We start from the raw sequence: 23,320 nt of genomic DNA on the forward strand, positions 1-23,320 counted from the left end.
CTGTCTCGGAAAGCATTGAGATCCAGGATCCCATCTCTCCCCCCACCTTGGGTACCGGTGGTTTCGCATCCAGCCCACATTTGTGCACCTACACCATCCCCCCGCCATGTAGGTGCAAAAGCCATAGGTCACAACTCTTTGCTATTCTGTCTGGAGCAGCCCCCCAAGCAGCCACCTCTGAAGCCTTGGGGTGCAGATAAAGGCTCATTCCCAAATAGCCGAGAGACTATGGAGAAGGCGAGTGTAAAGAGATATATTTTTTTAAGAGGAATATGACTAATACATTCCACCCCTTGGAACGTGGCCATGCAAAGAGAAGGGCCAGAGGATTGGACTTGTGGTTCTCTTCCCTGAGCCCCTCATCTGTAGGATTCGGGCCACCTCGGGGCCCAGCCAGGGGGCTCTGAATGTATTTTGTACCGTGTTTCTTTCCCCCAGGCAAATTTCTAGTCATCTTTCACGAAGCAGTTAGAGGGCTTGGCCTCCCCTCCCTCTTAGAGGTCAGCTCTCTTTGGGAGACTCTGGGTCCAAGACCTGGGCCAGTTCTTTGCTGGTGGTCACCTCAGGCCACCAGCCTCTGTCTGAAGATTCCTCAGGTCAATACCATCATTAAAAACAAGTTTTGTTGATAATTCTACCACGTGATAGAGTGTCGTGTAAGGCAAGGTCACAAATGGGATGTTTTTCTGGTGTGTGTGTGTGTGTGTGTGTGTGTGTGTAAGAGACAGAGACAGAGAATGTTCTGGGAGCATCATTGCTTTGGTGTCTGTGCAACTCTAACTGCCTGTGAAGAACTGTGTGTCTTGGTGTGTAACATTGTCTCTGCCTCTGTGTTCAACTGCCCTTCTGTGTGGTGATGCTGCATCCCCCAAGCTGGTGTGATGACCGCCCAGTGTCTGATGTGTCTGTGTGCCCTCTCCAAAAAGTGCCACCCAAACCCTGGCACTTGAGGAGGAAGGAAAACTTTGCATTCCAATGGTCCCCAGGGAAGGGGACATGCCTGGCCTGCAAGCCGGGACACGTAGGCTGTCATCCTGCTGTCACCTCCAGTACATTGTGACTCCAGAACTCAAGGAGAACAAACAGGGCCTAGCATCTGCTGATGGCTGGGATTTCCTCCTGATTTCTCCAGGAACCCTGGAGGCTGCTGTAAACATATTCCTGGTAGACAATGTGGGTGGGAGAAAAGGATGGGGAGGCAAAGGGGATGGTGGGGGCAAGGTCCTACAGGGACCCAGCTCCTCCTAGAGGCTTTCTTCCCTTCCCCCCATCTCTCTTGCATTGGTTTGTTTTCTGGCCATCCCCACCCCCCGCACTGTTTTTCTTTACACTGCCTCCTGCTCTCAATTTCTCTCTTTGTGGTCTCTTTTATTTCTTCCAGCTGCTCGTTAAACCTCTTTTCTTTCTTGTCTTTCTCCTCTCTCTCTCCCTACCCCCATCCCTGAATCTCTCTCTCTCTTTCATCATAATCTCTTTCTTGATTTCTGCTTCTCTTTGTGCAAGCATCTCTCTCCCTGTCTCTCTCTTAATCTCTGTCTCTCTGCCTGTCTCTTGCTCCCTCTCTCCCTTCCTCCCCACCCCTGTTGTCCTCTCCCGCCTCCTCCTCCTCCTCATCTTCCTGGAGAGTGGGGGCGGCTCAGTGGGATCCAGACCCAGTGAGACAAATGCTACCCAGGCCGGTAACCAAGGAAGTGGTTTCCTTAGCAACAGAATCTGCAGGCACGCGCTCCACTGCCCCATCCCTTAGCTATTACAGTAAGTACTGAGAGGGCGGGGGGCAAGCCTGGAGATGGGGCAGTCGGTATAGACCCTGCTGTATTGGTCCTCTTGAGAGGGGACAGCGGTCAGAGACCAGCTCAATGCCTGGCACTTTGGGGACATTCAAAAAAAATAGAGGGGCTGTGGGGTCAGAGAGAGGCAGAGAGAGTGGAGACAGCTGGAGGAGTCCACAGGACCTGGTGACAGGCTGGATTCGGGGAAGGGGAGGTGACCAGGAAGGCAAAGAGGCACCAAGATTCTGTCTGTGCATCTCCAGAAGGAGGTCCTTTGACTGAGATGGAGAACAGGGGGCAGAGGAGCAGGTGGGGGTGGGGGGGATGGTAAACTGACATAGCTCCCTGTCCCCAAGAGTTCACCATCTAGTTGGGGTGACGTTGTGGGAGGGAAGGTGGCAACAGACACAGAAATATCTCACTCAATTCTCCCTACAAATTGGCAACAAGGAGCCCGGGAGAAAAAAGCACAGCCCCGAGGGTGGTGAGAGACTCAGGGACGGTAAGTAGTTTGATCGTGTGGCCCAAAAGTTGGTGGTGACACTTGGATTCGAAGGATCCAGAACCTGTCCCGAAGATGGAAGAGAGAAGAGGGTAGAATATAAAAAGACAGGCAGAGAAGGAGACAGGAAGAGAGGGAAAACAGAGGAAGAGAGAGATTTAAATAATCAATCTGGCACTTTTTCCTACTGGGAAAACAAAAATATGTTCGGTTTTAGAGAAATGACAAAGGGGGAGGGAGGAAACAAAAGCACCCTACAGGATGATAGCTTTTGCAGCTATAAATAACTATCCCCAAAGAAAACACCTGTCAAGATGCATTAGCTCCCAGGGAGATGGATTGTGTCCCTGGTCTAGGTTGATATTTAAACGACTCAGAGTGGGTTACGGGGGCGAAGGGCAGAAAGTTGATCAATGTAACATGAAAACCTCACTCTGCTTTTCCCCAAATGCAATAAAGCATGCAGGCGAGGAGAGCTGTAAATCTGGATGATAATAATATCCGTCCCCGCAAAACCAACATGTTTATTTATCACGTTTGCACATTTACTATTTCCTCTCAAATTTACTGTCTGCAATCTGCCGGTGTGCAGGGGGAGAAGCATGGAAATGAGAACAAACTGGCAGAACATCAAGAAGGGAAGAAATGATGACATATTTATCCCCTCTGTCCACTCGCCCCCCGACCCCCACCCCGGCTGTCTTAAATCCACTTTCAAACCAAGGTGGTGATTTATCCGAGCAGTACCATGCATCTCTATTTCAGGCCTCTGACAGCTAATTGAAATGAAGTCATTATAGAATGGAATGTGTCGCAACAAAATGATTTTTGTGTATTCTGGAGTCATTTGCTAAACAATTATGGGGAATGAACAGTCCTCCAGAAGTGAGAGAGAGGGTCAATCTTAGGGGGGACAAGACTTGTGTGTGTCCTAATGTCGGGGTTGAGAGGGAGCAGGAAGCAACTTAGAGGCCAGATTCTCTTCCAAGACCTGAGTTAGGCACCCAACCCATAGTCAGAGTTCCCTGGGCTTCCAAAACGTGGAATGCCCATGCCTTATCCTAGACCTTCTGGATCAGATTTCCCAAAAGATGGAGTCCAGGTGTGGATGCGAAGGATCTGGTGGGCTTGCTGGGAGGCAAAGTTGTATTTACAATTGCCTTGTTGATAATTACTGGCTCCGATCTAGGTGCTTCTATGGTAGAAGCATTCAAAGGATTGTTGTTATCATCTCTACATCCATGGCTTTTCACGCATTATGATCTACGTATCCCTAGAACTAGCACAGTGCTTGGCACACAGCAGGTGTGACCGAAATGCTTGTTGATTTTCTGAGTGAGTGTATCAAGGACTATTAAAGGATATTCAGAGAAAAACCACAAGTCATCAGCCAAAGCAGGCCCTTAGCTGCCCTGAATTTTCTCTCCAGTAATACTGAATTGTTTTTCTATTCTCTCACCCCCAGCCTGAGCCCCTAAAGCCGATGGTGTGGTGCAGCCCACTTATACTAGCTCTCAAAAGCCCATTGTGCACATCTCTTCTCAAATTCACATTCAGTGACATCACATCGGTAGCTTGAAATTGGCCATGGTGAGAATATTTACACCATGGAAATTGGCAACTGCTACAAATCAGGTGAGTGGTTTTTTTGTTTTGTTTGGAGAGCCAGTTGTTAAGTATCTGCCAGCACACCACTGCCCAAAGCACACAGGCACACATGTGCTATTTCTAGTCTTTTCCATGCCTTTATTCATGCTGCCCCCTCTACCTGGAAAGCCTCCTTAAGACTCAGCTCAGGATCTTCCTCCTCCAGGCAGCTTCCCCTGATCACAAAGACCAAATTCAACTCCTCCTCTAACAACTCTGGACGTGGCCATTGTTGTGATCTCTTCAGTAATCTGGTGCATGTGTCTCTCTCTCAGAGCTCAGGGCATGAGCTCTGTTAGCACAGGAATCTTGTCTTCGCCTCTGGATTTCCACGTGCTTCCTGGCCCAGATGAGCAAACGTTGACCCAATGAAAGAATGAATACATCAATTACATTTAACACCATCCACCAGCCTCTCAGCTATCACAGACTTTGTGGTGAGTGGCTAGAAGGATCCACCTGCCCAGACAATGGCCAGGAAGACAGGAGAATGAAAAACTATTCAGAGTGATGATAGTAGCTAATATTTATTTAGTACTAATTATATGCTGGGCGCTGTGCTAGGAGCTTCATAGGTATGAATCATCGCCAGAACTCTGGGAGACAGGGACATTTAGTCTCCCCACTTTACAGTGAGGGAAATCCAGGTTCAGAGAGGTTGAGTAATTTGCCCAGTGTCACACAGCTGGGAAATGATAGATCTGGGCTTTGAATTTAGGCGGTCTAGCTTCAGAGTCCATATGTTTAGCCACAATGCTGCCTCGCAGGGGGAGAAATGAGCACAGAGCCAAGAAGGAAGGAGTGGTTCTCAAGTCAACACAGAGAAGATTGCTGCAATGGGAGATGAGGGAAGAAAACAAATCATGCAGAGGATTGGCCTTTCTGGGGTGGCGGAACCACGGGGTGAAGAGGAGGTAGAGACAAGGCCGGAAGCTGGTGTTCCAGACAACTCTGGGTTCTTCGCGGCAAGGTTGGTTTATAGGTTCCCATGGCAACTGCCAAGCAATAATCTCTTACTCCACAGCTCAGTGATTCTCTGGAAAGTCCTTCCTACTCTCTGTCACTACCACTCCTCCCAGCCGACAGAGGCAGGGTGACGGCTTCTTCCCCAGGACAGACTGTGCTGGAGAAGAAGAAATGGCCTGAGACCCTTTCATGATGATGATGGAGGAGGGAAATTTGAGTGGGGGGACTAAAGAAAGAACAAAGAGGGGCTTAAAACCTCACAGGTCTAATCATCAGACTGGGAAAGGGGTGTCAAATCAGCTTATAAATCTCATGAAAACCATGAACTGTCTCCCTGGAAAAATGTGAGCATACACATATACCCATGCATGCAGAGTTCTGCATAGAGTTTCAAGGAGCATTTAGGCTCTTTGGGACCTAAAGTAGGAAATTAAAAATCATGTAATCCAGTGGTTTCCAAATTAGGGCAGTGGAACCCTATCTTCAATCAAAACCAAATGTGAAATCCTAATCTCTAATACAGTGGTTCTCAATCAAGGGGGATTTAAACCTGGGGATATCTAGCAATATCTGGAGATATTTTTGGTTTGGGTGGAGGCCAAGGATGTAGCTCAAAATCCTGCAAAGCACAGAACAGCCACCACAACAAAGAATGATCTGTCCCAAAATATCCATAGTGCCAATGCTGGCAAACCCTGGTGTAATATAATAAAAGGGGAGCTGCTCATTCATTCGTTCACTCATTCAGTGAAATGGGCAGGGAGTTGGGTATGGAGCTCCTCCAGCATCAGACTAAACTGACTTACATTTGGACTCAGCTGTGTGACTTGGGACCAGCTGCCAAAGATCTCTGAGCTTTAGTTTCCTCATCTCTAAAATGGAGATTATCATGGAATATAACTACAGGAGTTCTTGTACTGGGCACAGTACTCTATACACAGAGGGAATAAAAAGTGCAAACGTATTCTGTTTATTATCATTACTATGATTATTCATGGTGTTGCGGAAGATTTTGCAAATGAGGAATTCAGTTTGTAATAACCCGGAAAATTGTCTGCCATTGGCTGACTTGAGGGATCAAGAACAGCTATAAACTATCTGTTTGTGTCCTCCTGAAATTCATATTTTGAAGCTCCAATCCCCAGTGTGATGGTACCAGGAGGTGAGGCCTTTGAGAGGTGATTAGGGTTAGGTTAGGTCATGAGGGTGGGGCCCTCGTGATGGGATTAGTGCCCTTATAAAAAGAAGAAGAGGCACTAGATCTCTTTCTCTGTGCCATGAGAGGACACAGAAAGACGGCAGCCATCTGCAGACCAGGAATTGGGTTCTCAACAGACACCAAATCTGCTGATACCTTGATCTTGGACTTCCCAGTCTCCTGCCCCTCTGTAAAACCAGGGCGCTGAACTGGGCGATCCCCTAACGATCCAATCATCCCTGGAATGGGACGACTAGGGGCATATGTACAACTTAGAATCACACAAGCCAACCCACTGGGGAACAAGGCCTGGAGGGGGAAAGAGGTTTGCTCAAACTGTATTTCACACCTACGTTCCCTTTTGTCAAAACTATGGTTCGGAGAACAGTCACCCACCATGTGCCCTTTCTCTGTGTGTTGATGGGCTAAGTGGACTAAGGCCACTGGGTCCTGATGGGAGGCTGGCAGGAGCCTGACCTGGGGAAAATCACACCCTCTTCCTCCTCTTGGTTGGTGCCCTGGAAAGCCAGCCATCCACCCTTCTCTTGCCTCCCAGGGCTGTGGAAAGTGTTTAATTAATAAACACACCTTCAAAGCAAGCTAATGTTAAAAAGCAATGCTTCAGTGCTAATTATTGTTATCAGAGGCTGCTTTCCACCTCATTAGAGACGTGGATTCGGTAATTGTTAGCTAATCCCCAAGGAGAAACCAGCGCCCCCTCAGGTGTTAGGATTGCATCTTTCCCCAGCAAATGACCTGATTCCCAAGCCACAGGATGGCCAGCTCTTTGGTCTTGGAGTCTGGATGAGGTGCCTTCACCTTCCCAGGTTCAAGTCCCAGCTCTGCCACTTCCCAGGTGTGTGGCCTTAGAAATGTTTCATGTTCTTGAGCATCAGTTTTCTGGTCTAGAAAGTGAGACATGTGTATGTGGAGAGCCTGACCCACTGAAGGGATTTAATTATTATTGTTGTTAATATCAGTATGTCTTCCACCGTGGGCTCAACGTTTTCTTTTGTTTTTTGATCAGCTTGATTGAAGCATATTTTGCATATAACAAAATTTGCCAATTTCAGCTTACAATTTGATGAATTTTAACCATCACCATACACAATCATGTCACCACCATCACCATCATGCTATGGAACATTTCCCCCCAGAAAATTCTTTGATGCCCTTTGCAGTCGATTCCTCCCCTCCACCCCCCACCCCATAGCCTCTAGCAACCACTAGTCTGCTTTCTATCATTATAATTTTCCAGAATTTCATGTAAATGGAGTCATACAAGTCTTGCTTCTTTTAGCTAACATAAGCCTTTTGAGATTTATACTCAACGTTGCATATGTAAATAGTTCATTCTTTTCACTCCTGAGTAGTACTCCGAGTACTTTTTTTTTTAACCCATTCACCAATTTGACTTCTTTCCAGTTTTTGGTTATTATCAATAAAGCTACTACAAATGTTCACATGTGGGTCTTTGTGTGAACATAATGTTTTTGATCTCTTGAGTAGATACCTAGGAATGGAATTGCTGCCAGATCACAAGGTAAATAGATGTCTAACTTTAATTAAAAAAACTGCCAAACTTTGCCAAAGAGGCTGTACCATTTTGTATTCCCTCCAGGAGTGTATGAGAGTTTAGTTGTTTGCATATTTAAATTTTGTGCAGGGATTCACATGACAAAACAGTCCCCTGCCCCATCAGTTGGGGATGTTTTGGACAATAAGTATTAGAATATCTGACTCACAGATATGTGAGCCCCCATGAGAACAGGGACTTTGATCCCTCCCGTTGCTATTAGTGGCTGCCATTTTGCTGGACCTATTCAGAAACAGGCAACTTCCCAGCATGTAATTCTCACACTAACCTTACAGTTTAGAGAACACCACTATCCCCTTTCACAGCAAACTGAGGCTTAGAGGATTAAATAAATTGCTCAAGAGAAGCATGGAATAGTCAGGACCAGGACTTGAACTTTGGTGGGTCTGAGACCAAAGGCAGAGGGTTGAACCACTTGTCACATGGCACATAGCAGCAGGTGGGGAAGGATGGTGGGGGAAAGATGCTGCCACCTCATGTAGGAAGTAAGACATGGACACAAATCCACCAGAACGCAGTTTATTAGAAAGAAACCAGAGCCTTGTGCAGAGTGCTTTGGAGGTCCAAGGAAGCAGAAAATCTGAAATCTCCAAGAGCCCTTTTTTCTCCAGCTCCTTTGTAGTTTGCAGTCCCCAAGCCAAGCTTTCCCTTAATCCAATTAAAACGTACTTGTTTATGCTTATCAGCTCTTTATTTGGTTTGTTAAAAATGTGCAAATTACCCAGAGGCCTCTTCCTCCTCTGAACCAAAAGGCATCCATAAAACTATTAAGTTAAATCCAATTAAGTGCAACTGCTGGAACTTGAGTGTGGTAGAGCAGAACAGAGGGGAAGAAGGGAGGGAAAGGATTTTGCTGGGGAGAGGAGAGATTCTTCCTATTTCTTTCAAACATTCCGTGAGTGTGGGCAGGAAAAGGGCAAAAAGATCCACGTCTACCACATGCTGGATGGTGGACTTATATGTAGTGTACCGTTTAATTATGTCAGTAACTCCAACAGGTGGACACGATGGACCCATTTTGCAGATGAAGGAACTGAGACTCAGAGAGGTGAAGCTAGTAGTCCAGAATGTCCCACGACTGGGAAGTGGCAAAGGCAGGATTTGAGTCCTGATCTGTCTAAACCCTCTGCCTAGAATCTTGGAATGTCAGAGCTTAAAGGGTCCTTAGAGGTTGTCTGGCCAAGAGCAAGCCTCTGGAAACACATAAACGTGAGTTTCCACATCCATGAAACGTGTATAGCCATGCTAGCCTCTGCGGGTTTGGGGAGGATTCAATGAAGTGATGTGCGTCTTAAGTACCTGGTACATAGTAGGTACCTGTTATATGCTAACTTCTGATAACTGCATTCCTGTCAAAACCCATCTCCTTCCCCTTCCCTATTTTTTCAGAAAGAAAGGCTGAGATCCAGAAAGGGAACATGACCACCTCAAAGTTACACACAGACCCCGTGACAGAGGTAGGACTCAAACACAAGTCTCTTGCCTTCTGATTTAGCACCTCATTTCAGAACCTGCACTGCTTCTCCATTTTGCAGAGATAAAAAAAAAAAAAGAAGTTGAGGCACAAAGTGTAGAAGGCACTTGGTGGCCAGGTCGTCAAGTTCAATACTGAGCCCAAGACCTTGGCAGCCGCCATGTCCTAAACTCTAGTCTTGGCACCACTATTCCTTAGCAGTGTTGCTTGGGCACATGTCTTGACCTCTCTGAGCACCTCATTAAAATTGGGGCTCATCCGCCTTGTCCCAGTGAACATTTAGGGTGCAGTGAGGTCAGGCGGGTGAAAGCCTCTTGTAAGCCAGAATGGCTGCAAACAGCACTGCACGTGGAACATTTGGGGAATGGCTTGAGCATCTGTTCTTGTAGTCTCCAAAGATCCAGGATGGGTCTCTAATTCCCCAACCCAGGGGACACAGAGAGCTCAGGAAGGGAGAGAAGATGCCCGGATTCCAGGCAACATTAATCCTATTACAGATGCATTAGGAGACTAAGGGGATCTCATAAAGCACCATCCTCTCCATGGAGCTTTTCCAACCCTGCCACTGGCTGAGTCCCAGGTCTCAGAAATCTGGGAAGCAGCTCACCTAAGTGGGCAGAAAATCACATGCGGCTGTGCACAGGAGCCTGATTACAGCAACACCAAAACCTCCTGGGCTGCGATGATGCACTCTTCCTAGTGCAAGGATAAACAGCTTGAAGTCAGACAAAGGTGGGTTCAACTCCCATTGCCATACTATCTCCCCAGCCCAGTCACCTTGGGCAAGAGACTTCACCTCTCCAAGCCTTCATTCCTCCTCCAAATGTGAAATGTAGAATAATTGTCAATAATTGTTGAAGGTTGTTAATAATGATCTTAATAGTGATCATTATGACTTTTTCATTCCACTTTTTAAGACTCAAACCCTGTTGGGAGCATCAGAAAGTCAAGAAGTAATGGTAACAGGTGGCTTTTCTGGAAATGATAATAAAAGGAAGCTTTTTATTATTAGTGTTCCAAATGGAAGATCTTTGTCCAATTGGCCCCAAGAGCCTGTGTGTGTGGGAGGAGAGTTGGACCTGTTGTATAAGAGGAAGAATGATGGGATATTCTGCTCTGACACGCGCAATGGGATTTGCAGCAAAGCTATGGACTAAAGGTGGGCTGTTGTCTTGAGGAAGGATTTTCCAACTTCCTTTATTCTCTTTTTTTAACACACAAAAGAAAGCCTAGCTCCTGGATTCTGCCAGGGTGCAGAGCAGACCCCCTTCCTGCTACAACTCCGAGGCTTGCCACCAGATGATAGGGGAATACAACATAGGGAGAGGAAAAGAAAAGCTGCTCCTTTTTCCAGAACCAGGAGTCGTAGAAGGAGAAGGGGAGAAGGATTCAGGAGAGAGGACTGCCGAGGTATTTGCTTGGGCTTCCTTCTTGCAGCTTTGCCCGAGGTACTGTGAGGACAGGGGGGCTCTCTAGATCACAGCCTCATCTCACTGGCTTTCTCAGCACCCTCAGTTCTCATGTGGTATGGATGTGGGGCAGGACCAGGTGACCTTCACACAAGCTGGGATGCCTCACCTCAGTCCAAGCTGGGAGGAGGGCAGAGGAGGGGTGCTGGTGTTTATATTCAGGGGAGCCACAGAGAAGCTAACCAGCCAAGCCCAGGGCAAGATCCTCTTTCCATGGTCTTATACTCACACACGCAGGACCAGGGAGAATGGAGACATTTCTCCACACGCACTGGGTCAGGGAGCCCTCAGGAGCTCTGGACTCCTCCACACTCCCCTGGGACTATCAGACCAAGCCCCGCCCTGCACATGCCCAAAACCACCCCAGGAGAAAAGCAGGAGGACACTTAACCTCAGGAACCTGTGTAACTATCATTTGGACTAAAATGTCAAAACGGGGTTAGACGTGTTTGCTAGAGCTGCTGTAACATATTACCACAGATTGGGCGGTTTAAACATCAGAAACACATTGTCTCACAACTGGAGGCTGGAAGTCCAGGATCAAGGTGTCAGCAGGGTTGGTTCCTGCTGAGAGCCTGGAGGGGAAGATCTTCTCCACGCCTCTCTCCTTGGCTTGTACATGGCTGTTTCCCCCTCTGTCTCTTTATGTCATCTTTTCTCTGTATGTGTCTGTGTTCAAATTTCCCCTTTTCATAAGGACACCAGTCATATTGGATTAGGACCTACCCTAATGACCGATTTCAACTTCATTACCTCTGTGAAAACTCTATCTCCAAAGCAGGTCACATTTTGAGGTACTGGGGGTTAGGAGTTCAACACATGAACCTGGGGGACACACTTCAACCCACAACATGGGTAAAGCTTAACTGTTTGTTTTTTGTTTTGTTTTCTGCCAATGCAGGGGGGTGGGAGAAGTTGGGGCAGATGTCATAAGGAAGACCAGGTCAGCTGCAGACAAAGAAATTACATTTTCTTCACACACCAACATTGTAGCAAGCGTTCATTGTTGTATTGAGGTACAACCCCAATAGGTAATTTAAGCAGATTTGTGCAGCCTCCTGAAACAATGGTCTGGATTAGGCACGGCCCCCAGAGATAACAAAGCAAGTGCAGTCTTGTAGCTCCAGTAAAAGGGAAAAAATGGAATAAAACATTACAACAGCGAGAGCTAGCAACTTTGGGGGGCATGTAATACTTTCCAGATGCTGTGATAAGCTCTTGACATGGATTATTTTATTGAATCCTCATGCAACCCTGCAAGACATTTCCCCCACACTCCGAATCGTATGGATGGGGAAACTGAGGCTCAGGGAGGAAAAGTTATTTGCCCAATCAACCTGGCCTGATTCCAGAGACTATGCGTGTGATCACTGCCTACTGCACCGCCTCTCTTTCCTGAGCTGGCTGACCTCCTCTTAAGGCCTCCAAAGAGCACGTCCCTCTCCTCCAAGGGAGAGGGTGGGGTCCAGACCCGAGGTGGGGCTGGTGTGCAGAAAGCTCAGATTAGTCAGATCTGCAGATTTCCCAGGGCTTGAGGGTCAGGCTTCAGAAGCTCAGCTATACCTAGCTTCTCCGGGGAGAATCCATCAGGGAGTTACAAAAACAACAACGGCAACAATGACACTTCTAAAAAGGAAACAATCTACATGTCCCTCAATAGGGGGTTGACTAAATAAATTGTGGTTCTTCTACTAGGTTTGCTAGGAAATCAGCTGAGCGATTAATGCTCTATAGAGGAATATGTGGTTGACACGGATTGATGTGTCTGAACCAAAATGTGAGAAAAAGGTGGAGCTGTTGAAGGGGATGGACAACCACACTGAAGATCAGAGAACAGTGGAGCTGGCTGTGGGGACATCTGGGTTCTTGCCCTGGCTCACCTCCGATGAACTGTGGAGTCCCATCAGGGATCCAGTGGAGGGGCTCCACTAGACTGACCATAATGGTCTTGTCAGCTTTGACATGTTCAGCTTGAGCAAGCCATTTCCATAGAACTATCTGCATCCTTGAAGATGCTGTGGCCAGGGGACCAGGATGAGGTTTATAAGCGGGTGACACACCTGGGAAATCCAGAAACCAGAAAGGGGTGACATTTAAGATTCCAACAAGCTGAAAACCCATTGTCCCTATGGTGAGCTTGCTAGGGGAGCAGGGAAGCCCCCGCTCCATTCCCAATTTCTTGTTCCTTCAACCTTCTCGGTTCCTGCAATTCCACCTTTAGCATGCCATTCGTCTGGGCTAAGCAATGCCAGCTCCCTGATGCTCTTTCAAAGGAGGGAAGGAATAATGGATCAGATCACTCTCCTATTTTGAGGAGTCAGAGATGGGGGAGCAGTCGCTGACAGATGCATCCTGGCCCCCAGAATCAATCCCAGTTCAGCAACTCCCAGCCAAGAAGTGAGTCTTCTCTCTCTAAGTCCTGGGAGGTTCAAGGCTTTATAACAGAAAGCCTTTCTCTCCCTTCTGTACTAATTTCTTCGTACCTCATTTATTGAACACAAGAAGCAGCATATCTAGTGAAAGAGTATGAGCCACCAAGCAATACAGACGTGGGTTCAAATCTCAACTCTTCTCCATACTAATATGTTGTAAGATTCAGGAAAGTGAGGATAGCGATTGCTGTCATATCCCCAGAGCCCAGCACGGTGTAGGTGCTCAATAAAAATCAATGAAACTTCCCAAGTTTCATCAATATAGAAAAAAAGGTGAAAACAATTTGGAAACGGTGAATTGTAATAGCCATTGTCATAAAACTCGATGATGATGATGATGATAAAAATAACATCAGCTTGTGCTTATTTCTTCATTCATTCCACAAAAATACTATGAGTGCTTTTTGTGTACTAAGCACAGCTCTGGGTGCTGGGGATACAGAGGTGGGCAAGATATACACAATTCCTGCCTTCATGGAGCTCACCGCCCAGTAGGGGAACAGCCTTAAGGCAGTTAAACACAGAAATAAATGAAATTATTCCAGATGGCAATAAGTACCCTAATGGATATCTGTGTGGTTCTAGGAAACTTGACCTCTTGAGTTTCAACTTCTTCACCTCCAAAGTTAAGACGCTTTTACGCTTCAGGCTTCTAATGAGGATGAAATGGGATGATGGATGTGGAATTGCCTAAAATCCCACCATGAGTCAAACCTTCCCAGTAAAGCGCTGGGCCCTGAGCATCGTAAACTGCCTGCCATGAACCAGGGGCTCATAGGCTGTTACCAGCCACAAGCCAAGGCTGAGAGCCCCCTTTCCCACCTCCCTGTGTGTGTCCCTGCTCTGTGGCACCAGCATCTGGGAGCCAATCAGAAACTCATTCTACTATCCAGATGTTTGCTCTATAGGTGTCAAACATCTGTATGATGGAAGCCAGGGAGAAGAAAATCCGGATCCACCTCTCCCAAAGCTAGGCATCTGGGCTCCAGGGACACTTGGGCATCAGGGAATAATTATCTGGCTGTGCTTCCTGCTGTAGTATCACCCAGTGCCCAACACAGACCTGCGGCCCAGTTGATTGCTCTATCCATGATTTCTAAGTGGAAGTTCGTGGTCATGGTTGTACCAGCCAAATCCTTAACAGAGTCCTGGTCCGGAAAAGAACAAAACAATAGGAGGAGGGGAAAGAGGAGGAGGGAGGCATCTGGTTCCTTTAGTTTCAGGCTGCAATTAATCAGACAAAAGGGAAGGGAAAAAACCAAGGGAGGTAGAAGCACTTAATGGAAGCCTCCTTCATTTGTGACCGCTCCTAATGGTATAAGGGAAAGAACCGTGGCTTCTCCACTTCCAAACTAGGTGACCTGGGGCCTCAGTTTCCATGTCTGTGAAATGGGGGATAGTCCTACCCTTTCCAAGTTCCATCAATATGGGAAAAAATGTGAAAATACTTTGGAAATGATGTATTGTAATAATGATTGTCATGAAATTAGATGATGATAATGATGATAAAAATAACATCAGCTTACGTTATTTTTTCATCCGTTCAACAAAATACTGTGAGCACTTTTTCTGTGCTAAGCACCACTCTGGGCGCTGGGGATACACAGGTGGGCAAGATGGGCACGGTCCTTGCCCTGATGGAGCTCGCTGCCCAGTAGGGTGACAGTCTTAAGGCAGCTAAACAAATAAATCAAATCATTCCGGATGGCAGGAGGTACCATGATGAAAATGAAACAAGAGATCTGATAGACAGTGAATGGGGATGGAGGCCACTTTAAGTGGGGGAAGGGGTCAGGAAGGACCTCTCTCAGGAGGTGACACTGAAGCTGAGACCTAAAGGAGGTGGAGGAACCAGTCATGCAAACAGAGGTCCCAGGATAGCAGACACGAAGGCCAGAAGTGGGAACAGCCTTGGATGTGTTAGCGTTGTTGCCGTTGTTAACCTGCCTCTTTTGTTTTGGGGACGCAGAGAGGAATGCCTGACTGGGGAGCATCACGACATAAAGATGGAGGAGGTGATGTCAGTCCTCTAGGGCCTTGTAAGCCACAGCGAAAGGTTTGGATTATTGTACTGTGTGACGGATGGATGCTAACTCTGGCTGCTTCGTGGTGAGTGGTTGTCGGGGGGCAAGGCTGGAAGTGGGGAGACCAGTGATGGGGTGGATGCATGTCTAGATGAAAGAGGGCAGTGAGTGTGAGCCCAACACCTGCTAAATGCTTACATGCTGCATCTCCTTTAATCCCCATAGCAACCCCGTGAGCTGCAAGTTCCTATTATACACCTTGTACAGATGAGAAAATTGAGGCTTTGGAGATGTTGAGTAGCTTGCCCAAGGTCATAGAGCCTTAACCTTAGCCCTAACCCTAGCTGATGTAAATGGTGGAGCTGAAATTCCAACCCACTCAGTCTGACTCCTGAGCCCATGTGATCCTGGATTTTAACCATCAGAAGCCCTTTGAGTCAGGGGACAGAGCTGGGCAGGGGGTGCTCAGTCTTTCCTAAGGTCCTGCCTCTTTGGATGGACCCTGCAGAGATTACTCCCCTCTGAGTTTCTCCCTTGAATCAGAGGGAAGCCCCCAAACCTGGGTCTGTCTATGCTGCCAATGCAAGTGGGAAGTCATTCCTGCAGATGCCATGAATTATTTTATTTTATTTTAAAAAATACTTTTAATTGAGGCATAACTTAATTACTTTGAAGTGCATTAGTCTTATATGTACAGAGAAATGGGTTTTTACCTATGAAGACAGCCATGGAACCACCATCTACATCAAGATAGAGATCATCTCTCACCCATACCCAGGACAATTTTGAAGGGTAAAGTTTATGCCCCAAACACAGCATGTCTCTGCCCTGTACCAGGTTTTTCCAAGATCTCCTGTTTCCCCTGGAAGGAAGACTCTGCTGGAAACTCCCAGTGACTCCCAGATCTTAGGCAGGGGTCCTTCAGGGCAGACTAGCACCAAAGCCCTTGTCAACAAACTAAGAAGTGAAGAGGGTAGCTTGGTGAACGTCCAGGTCTCTAGAATAATGGTATTTAAAAATGATCCACATGAGCATTTCCACACACATCTCATTTCACAGCAGTCAGTGAGGTAGGAAGGAGGTCCCAATATTATTACAAAAAAGCCTCAGTTTCACCATCTGCAAAATGGGGGGATGGGAAGGGATGAACTTGATGAAGCAGAGTTCCTTCCAAACTCAACAACCCTAAGATTCTCAGGCTCAGGAGGAAGTGACAAGCCCACCCAGACACCACTTCCTCCCTCCAAACAAAAAACCAATCTCTCAGATTCTCCCACTCTCACCACCTCAAAATCTGACACTGGAGAGAGAGCACATGCTTGCCATCCTTCTCCAGGGAGGAGTCTCTTCAGAGGATAGTTTATGTTTGCAAGTTGCTTTAGGGTCCAAAGAGACTGGGGTTTGAATTCTAGCTCTACCACTTACTAGCTGTGTGACACTGGGCAAGTCACTTCACCTCTCTGAACCTCAGTTTCCTCATCTGTACATGCAGATAGTAATGGTCCTTACCACAAAGATCGCTGTAAGGATTCAATGAGTTAATGACAGGAAAGTGCTTGGAGGGTGTCTGGAGGATCCCCCAGGGCAGAACCCGGTGACCTCCGAGGTTAAACCCCAAGTTCAAGCACTTGGAGTGTCGTCTGCTAAAATTCCCCTCAGCCACCACCCACAATTGCTGCATTAATATGCTTCCATTCCTCTTAGGTTAATATATGTATTATTTATAGGGCTTTATTATATGCTCAGAGGGCTCCCCTGAGAAATATAAGTGTGCATTGGGAGATACATTTGAATAATATTTACAATTAATTTCCGTCAATAAAGCAATGCACCGAGGCCTCTGTGCAGCTGAAACGAGCCCTGGGTTGGTTTCCCGCTAACCGGTCCCTGGAGAAAGCTTGGGTAGCTTTTAACTATCTCTGGAATAGTCCACTTCTCTCAAGCTCCACCTTGGCTCCCAAAGTCCAGGCACCAGGGCATTCACCTGGATGCCGCAGCAGCGTCCCGCTTCCCCTCTCGCCCCTCTCCAGCTTGTCCCCCAGAGCAGCCCTGGGCATCGGGCATCCTTTTAATAGGCAGGTCTGAGCACGTTACTCCCTTAAACATGGCTTCCCCTTCACCCCCATCCCACAGTCTGGCCCTGTCTCCTCTCCATCCTATCTGGTCCCTATTCATTCTACTGGCTCTGCTGCAGCCTCCACCCCTTTTCAGTCGCTCAGAGTCATTCTGCTCCCTCCCACATCAATGCCATTGCCCACGCTGTTTCCTCCACCTGAAACACCCTCTCCAGCACCTACCCACTGAATCAGTGCCTACCCATCCTTCACATCTCAGGTGTCTCTTCTCCCAGGAAATTTCCTTGGCCTTTGGACAGGGTCACATCCCTCTATAATATGTGGGTAGCATTTACTATGGTTGTTTTCCGTTTGGGGTATGTTTTTTTTTAATCGGCTGTCACCACTGGCCAATGAATGTGCTCAGGAGGACAGAGATGGACAGTGTATGTACTGATCATCCCCGCATTCCCAATGCCTGCAGGGCCTGGCAAAGAGGACGTATTAAATAGATGCTTGTGGAGTAGATGAATGGGTGGATTTATAAACAGATGGTTATGGAAATGGATGGGTGTGTGAAAGGATGGCTAGATGAATGTGTAAATGGGAGCATCTGTCCTTGGGTGGCCCGATGCATGGACTTAGGAGTAAGGAGTCCTGGGTTTCGGTCCCTTCTCTGCCATGGCTTGCTATTTTGTCTTGGGTAAGTCACTACCTGCCTCATATCCTTGGTTTCTAGGAAAATTACATGAGTGGAGGGAATTTTTTTCGAGATGTGGATTTCTTGAAGTTCAAAATTTGGGGAATGGGAGGTCGGGAATTTCAGGGCTTCTCCTGCTGTCTCACAACGTAGCTGTGTGACTTTGGACAGGACATTTCACCTCTCTGAGCCTCAGCTGGTATTCCACGAGCTGGGCGGGGAAGGCAAGGGTCAGGACCCTCCAGCATGGAGCCCCACACTTGCTTCAGTTTCTTTATTTAAGAGAAATGTTGTCCTCAGAGAGGGGAAGCAAGCAAGCCCCCTACCTCAAGGTCTGACAAGCAGCTTCCTGATTCCCCTGGTCTTGGATACCAGCCCCAGTGGCAATTTTCCAAAGCCAGAGCATCACAGCATGTCAGGGAGGAACGGGAGAGGGAGGCCAGAGGCAGGAGTTGGGGAATCAATGACCACTCCATCCAAGCCAACACCACCTAATTTTGCAGATTTCTCGAAGGGCAGCTCTTGCTACCTCAGTTCCCTCATCTGTAAAATGGGAAAGACCTGGGTGGTTTGAGTTTGAATGGCCCTGTGGCTCTCATGATTGGATTCTTTCTTCTCCCACCCATCCTGGCCCCTAAGCTCTCCAAGCTTAAGGGCTTAAGGCAAACTCCTCCCTCAGCCAGCGCCTGGGTTGGTCTCCCCTTCTGAGCCCCTCCCTCTTGTCTTGCACCTCCTCCTTCTTCTCTCCCTTCCCCTCCCCCTCCCCCCTCCCTTTCCATCCTCCCAAGGGCTGAAGAAGCCGGGAATTCAGGCAGCAGACCCAGTTCCGTTTACTACTGTGTGACCCTGAACAAGTGAGGTCCACAATCTGAACCTCCCTTTCTGCATCCCCCAAGGCGGGTCTGATGGTCCTCTTCTCACAGGACCGTTTTTGAGGGTTTGATGAGATTTTGTGCCTGACACATGGTAGATGCTTGATAAATGCCAGATCTCTTTTCTTCGTTGTCGTTCTCTGTTTCCTTTGTGCTTCCCTCCTCCCTCCCTCTCCCCGACCCTCAAACAGCATCTTCTCCTCTTGTCCCTCTGCCCACAGCCCCGTGCCCCCTCCACCCACCCACCAAACCCAGGAGGCAGCACTGAGGCTGCACTGGCGGGTCCTGGCCCTGGAGGGAGGGCTCCCGGGCACACAGCGTGTTGGCTGCCTGTGGAGTCATTCAGGTGAACGCGCTTTGTGAACTGCAGGGCCTGTGTGTGTGTGACCTGTGGCGTCGTCAGAGGAAGCTGTAGGGACAAGGTTGAAAAGGGTGTTATGGTGGCACTTAAGCATTTGATGGGGAACTACAATCGGAACAGGAAGACTTGGTGGGGCAGCCAGAAAGAGCGAGCCCTGGCTCCGAGGAGGAAAACAGCTGGTTTTTATTTTGCTCCTGTTCATCAGCTTTTCCAATGACAAAATGACTTCCTGGCTTCCCCAGCCTGGCCTGACCTGCATGCAGCCCGGAAGGAACAAGAAACTGAGCCCCAAGAAACAGCACGATCCTCCCCGAGTGGCTGGTGACTGTCTCTGGGGCCTGGAACACATCCCACTCCATCTTGTGCCCTGGATGCTTCCCCTGTGAAGTTGGGAAGGGGGGTGACAGGGGGCGCTGGGCAATATTTAAAGCTCCCTTAGCTCAAGCTAAGTTCAGATTGCTCAAAACAATCGGAGGCCCCAGTGGGGTCAATTCAGAGCTGCCTCACAAACACAATGACCCAACAAGGGAAGGAACAGTTTGTCTCTTAATGAGGTGTGATTCCAAACAGCCCGTGGCCTCGGGAACTTGCCGTGTATACGTTACATCTGTTCGCTGTATCTTGTTGAAGTGGCTTCGCAACAAAGAAACTTGGAAGAGAGCAGAGTATGGGCACTTGGAGGCCAAAGGGCCCTCCCGCCAGGCCTTTCTCCCCACTGCCCTCCCCCGGAGAGCTGGGGGGACACAGGAGGTGGGAGCCAGGGTGGGTGGCTGTGAATGGATGCCAAGGGAGCTGGGAGCCAAGTACATTCTCTTTGCCACGTTGGATCGTTTTTGAAAACTATTTGCAAAGCTGCCTTTAAAGCCCTTAAGATGTTTACATTAATCTGCTGAGAGATGCATATATATTTATGGTCAAAACCCCAAGCCTCTGCGGCCTTATTTGAGCCAGACAGACCTAGGTTCAAACCTAGCCAGACTCTAACAGAGACCTGCTGGGTGCCCTTGGGCAAGTTACTTAAACACTCTGAGCCCCAGATGCCTCATCCATAAAAGGGAAGTGATAATTGTACTTAACTCAGGGCTGCTGTGAGGGATAAATGAGATACACATGTAAAGTGCTTAACATAGAAGTGCTAAATAAATGTAGGTTACCAGGATAGTCTGGAATATTCTCAGTAGATACATTCTCCATAAAAGAACAGAGTTTCTGGGACCAGACGGAGCTGGGTTCAGACGGGTAACTGTGCCCCTGGCTAGCTGTGTGACGTTGGGTGTGTAACTTCCCTTCTCTGAGCCTCAGCTTTGTCGTTTGTAAATGGGACAATGACACTGCAGCACAGGGAGGTGTGGGTCCCAGAAAAGACAATGTGACTGCACATAGGAGGGGCCCTAGGCCTGTGGGCCCCCCTCGGCCCTGCATCTCAGGAGCACAGTCTAGTGAGCCAGGCTCCAGATTCTGCTTCGAGCTCGGGGACTGAGCCCTCGGACTCAGATTCAGCCCGTGAGATGCTCCCAGGTTGCTTCCTGCAGCTGATTTTGGACTAGCCTCCAGCCAGGCTTTGAGGAAGTTGAGAAGGAGTAGATGTCCCCCACCATCCTCCCATCTGCCTCCTGCCCTGGAGTGTTTTCTTCTGAGCATCTCCAGCCAGAACCAGTGGATCAGGGAAGAGGGAGGAATCCCTGTGATGGGGTGGAGGCTGCTGGTGAAGCTGCCCACCTCGAACCAGCCCAGGGTGACAAATGCAAAGTGAGAACAGGGCTTGGGGCAAGGGGCTGGCATCACCCCCACCCCCAAAGTAGCTACGGCCCAAAGCACCATCGCCCTGGGAGGTTCGAGGGTGAGTTGATTCATGTCACGCACCCTTTGAAAGGTCTTTTCTTTCTTCATTCCTTCCCCCAAACCCCGAGTCCTCATCATAGCCCTGCTTCTCTTGCCCTCACAAAGAGCCCCATGGCTCCTCAGGACCTGTTGTCTGTCTTTTCAGCTGATCTGAAAGTCAAATGCATGGTCCCAGGAATTCCTGTGCTCATATGTCACCTTCTCTTCCCAGGGAACCTGGAGAAGGTGTGTGCATTTCCACACGCCCTAACCCAGAGGAATGGCTTGAGTGGCAGGATTTCTGGCCAGCTATTGATAGAGGGATATGAGCGAGGCGTGACCTACATCACACTGGGTTTGCTCTGACCTCCTCTGCTCACACCAGGAATGGACCTTGAAAAGTGTTTGTGTCATTCCTGGGAAGCACTCAGGTAGGTAACTGATCCCTCTGTCTTATGCCCATCCCAGTTCATGGCAGTGCTTTTGAGAATTCTCCCTTTTTTGCTTTGCATCAGTCAAGGCTGGTCTCCCAGGATGCACGGGATGCTGGTCCAAGGCTGAGCACCGTGGCATGCTCTGTCTGCCGTGCCCCTGGTAGAAAGGAGTTCTGAGCCCTGGATTCCCAGTTCAAAACACAATTCAGCCCCATGCAAAATACAGCGGGCATCTGTGGGTGCCCAAGATGTTCTTGCCATGGTCTCGAGAAGGCGTAGCTTTGAGCCTCCAAGGTTGGGAGTATCCACGGGGGGGTGTTCCAGGCGAGGCTCAGAGCATGCTGGTCTCCCTCTCGTTCATGGATGACATCTTGGTGAAACTTCTGTGGCTGGGGTAGGAGGAGTGGCCTGTGTCCTCACTCAGAGCATTGACCAGACGGGAGAAGAGGGCCACCTTGAACTTCTTGAAGTCCTGACCCACGAAGACGTACAGAATGGGATTCATGCAGCTGTTGGCAATGGCGATGGCAGTGGCCAGGGGCACACCCAGGCTGAAGACGGAGCCAGGCATGGCGCTGTGGTGGAGCTCCAGAAGGTACAGCGTGTGGTAGGGGCACCAGCAGAGGAAGAAGGTGATGATGATGGTCACGATGATCTTGAAGGGCTTCTTGGTCTTGGCCAGGCGGTTGCGCCGCAGCTTGTAGACGATGGTGAAGTAGCAGGCGGTGATGACGAGCACCGGGACCAGGAAGCCGCAGAGGAAGCGGGTGATGGTCACCGCCACGTGCCGGCCAAAGCCCACAGGGTCCACCTGGGGATGAGTGGGCCACGAGGAAGAGCTGGTGGCGGACAGGCTGAAGTTGTTAAAGCAGGATATCTTCCCGTGCAGATGGGCTGTGTCCCGGAAGACGAGGGATGGGGAACTCAAGAAGAAAGCCAGGACCCAGATGACCATGCAGGCCATGTAAGCCAGCCGGACGCTGCGGTGGTTCTGGGACCAGACGGGGAGGAGCACGGAGATGCAGCGGTCGAAGCTGATGACAGTCAGCAGGAAGACGCTGGTGTACATGTTGTGGATGAGCAGGAAGTTGCTGATCTTGCACATGGCTGTCCCGAACACCCAGTGGTAGTCCATGGCGGCATAGGTGATGTGGATTGGGAGGAAGACGTTGAACAGGAAATCCGCAACGGCCAGGTTGAGGAACCAGACGGTGTTCACCGTCTTCTTCATCTTGCAGGTGGCAATGATGATCACCAAGCCATTGCCCAGGATCCCGAGGAAACAGATGATGCTGTAGACCACCACCAGGAAGATCCTGACCACCCTGCCTTCCAGGGGAGATAACTCCTCCAAAACCACGATGGGGTCGAAATCATCAGAGTACACATACTCGTAGGTGAGGGAGGTATTGTTATCCTCGTCCTCCATGCTCTGCAAGTGGAGGCAGGGGTCATTAGGGGAACTTTGATTAGAACTGGCTTTAAGAGGTTGACCACTGCCAGCGCGACTGACAGTGTCCTCCCTGGCTGTGAGCAAGGCCAGTTGGGTGGCTTTGCTACTTTATTTACTTGACTAACACCTCTCAGGCACCTCCTATATATCAAGTACTATTCTAAAGGGTTGATGTATGTAAACTCTTTTCATCCTCATAATAACTCAATGAGGCTGTTACAAACCCCATTTTACAGATGAGGAAACTGAGGCACAGAGAGCTTAAGTCACGTGCCGAAAGTCATACAGCTGGGAAGAGGCAGAGCCAGAAGTCAGGCCCCAGCTTCAGAGTCTATGGTCCCTCTGGACCACCATGTTTTTGCTGCCTCTCTGGCACCCTCCCCTTTCCCTTACAGTCTAGTGGGAGACAAATATTCGTCAAAAAACTCCTCAAATCATGGAAAAATCGCAACAAAGGAGAGGTGCGTAGTGCTGTGAACTTGGTTCCGACCATACTTCCAAAACCCAGGGACAGCTGCACTGACAGTGCACCCACCTCGTCCTC

At 48.7% G+C, this 23,320-nt stretch overlaps 1 protein-coding gene across 3 annotated transcripts in view; it reads right to left on the minus strand.

Annotated features, from left to right (window-relative positions):
* Positions 1–18,993: 18,993 nt before the first annotated feature.
* CMKLR1 (chemerin chemokine-like receptor 1) overlaps positions 18,994–23,320 on the minus strand; it is a 39,724-nt gene continuing 35,397 nt past the window's right edge. For all 3 annotated transcript variants that reach the window (XM_061169453.1, XM_061169452.1, XM_061169451.1), the window contains exon 3: positions 18,994–22,755. In XM_061169453.1, the coding sequence (XP_061025436.1) occupies positions 21,655–22,752 (1,098 nt within the window). In that variant the 5' untranslated portion in view covers positions 22,753–22,755 and the 3' untranslated portion in view covers positions 18,994–21,654. The remainder of the gene's footprint in view (positions 22,756–23,320) is intronic.

The sequence above is a fragment of the Eubalaena glacialis genome, chromosome 15 (genome assembly GCF_028564815.1).
Source record: "Eubalaena glacialis isolate mEubGla1 chromosome 15, mEubGla1.1.hap2.+ XY, whole genome shotgun sequence".
In the NCBI taxonomy this organism is placed as follows: domain Eukaryota; kingdom Metazoa; phylum Chordata; class Mammalia; order Artiodactyla; family Balaenidae; genus Eubalaena; species Eubalaena glacialis.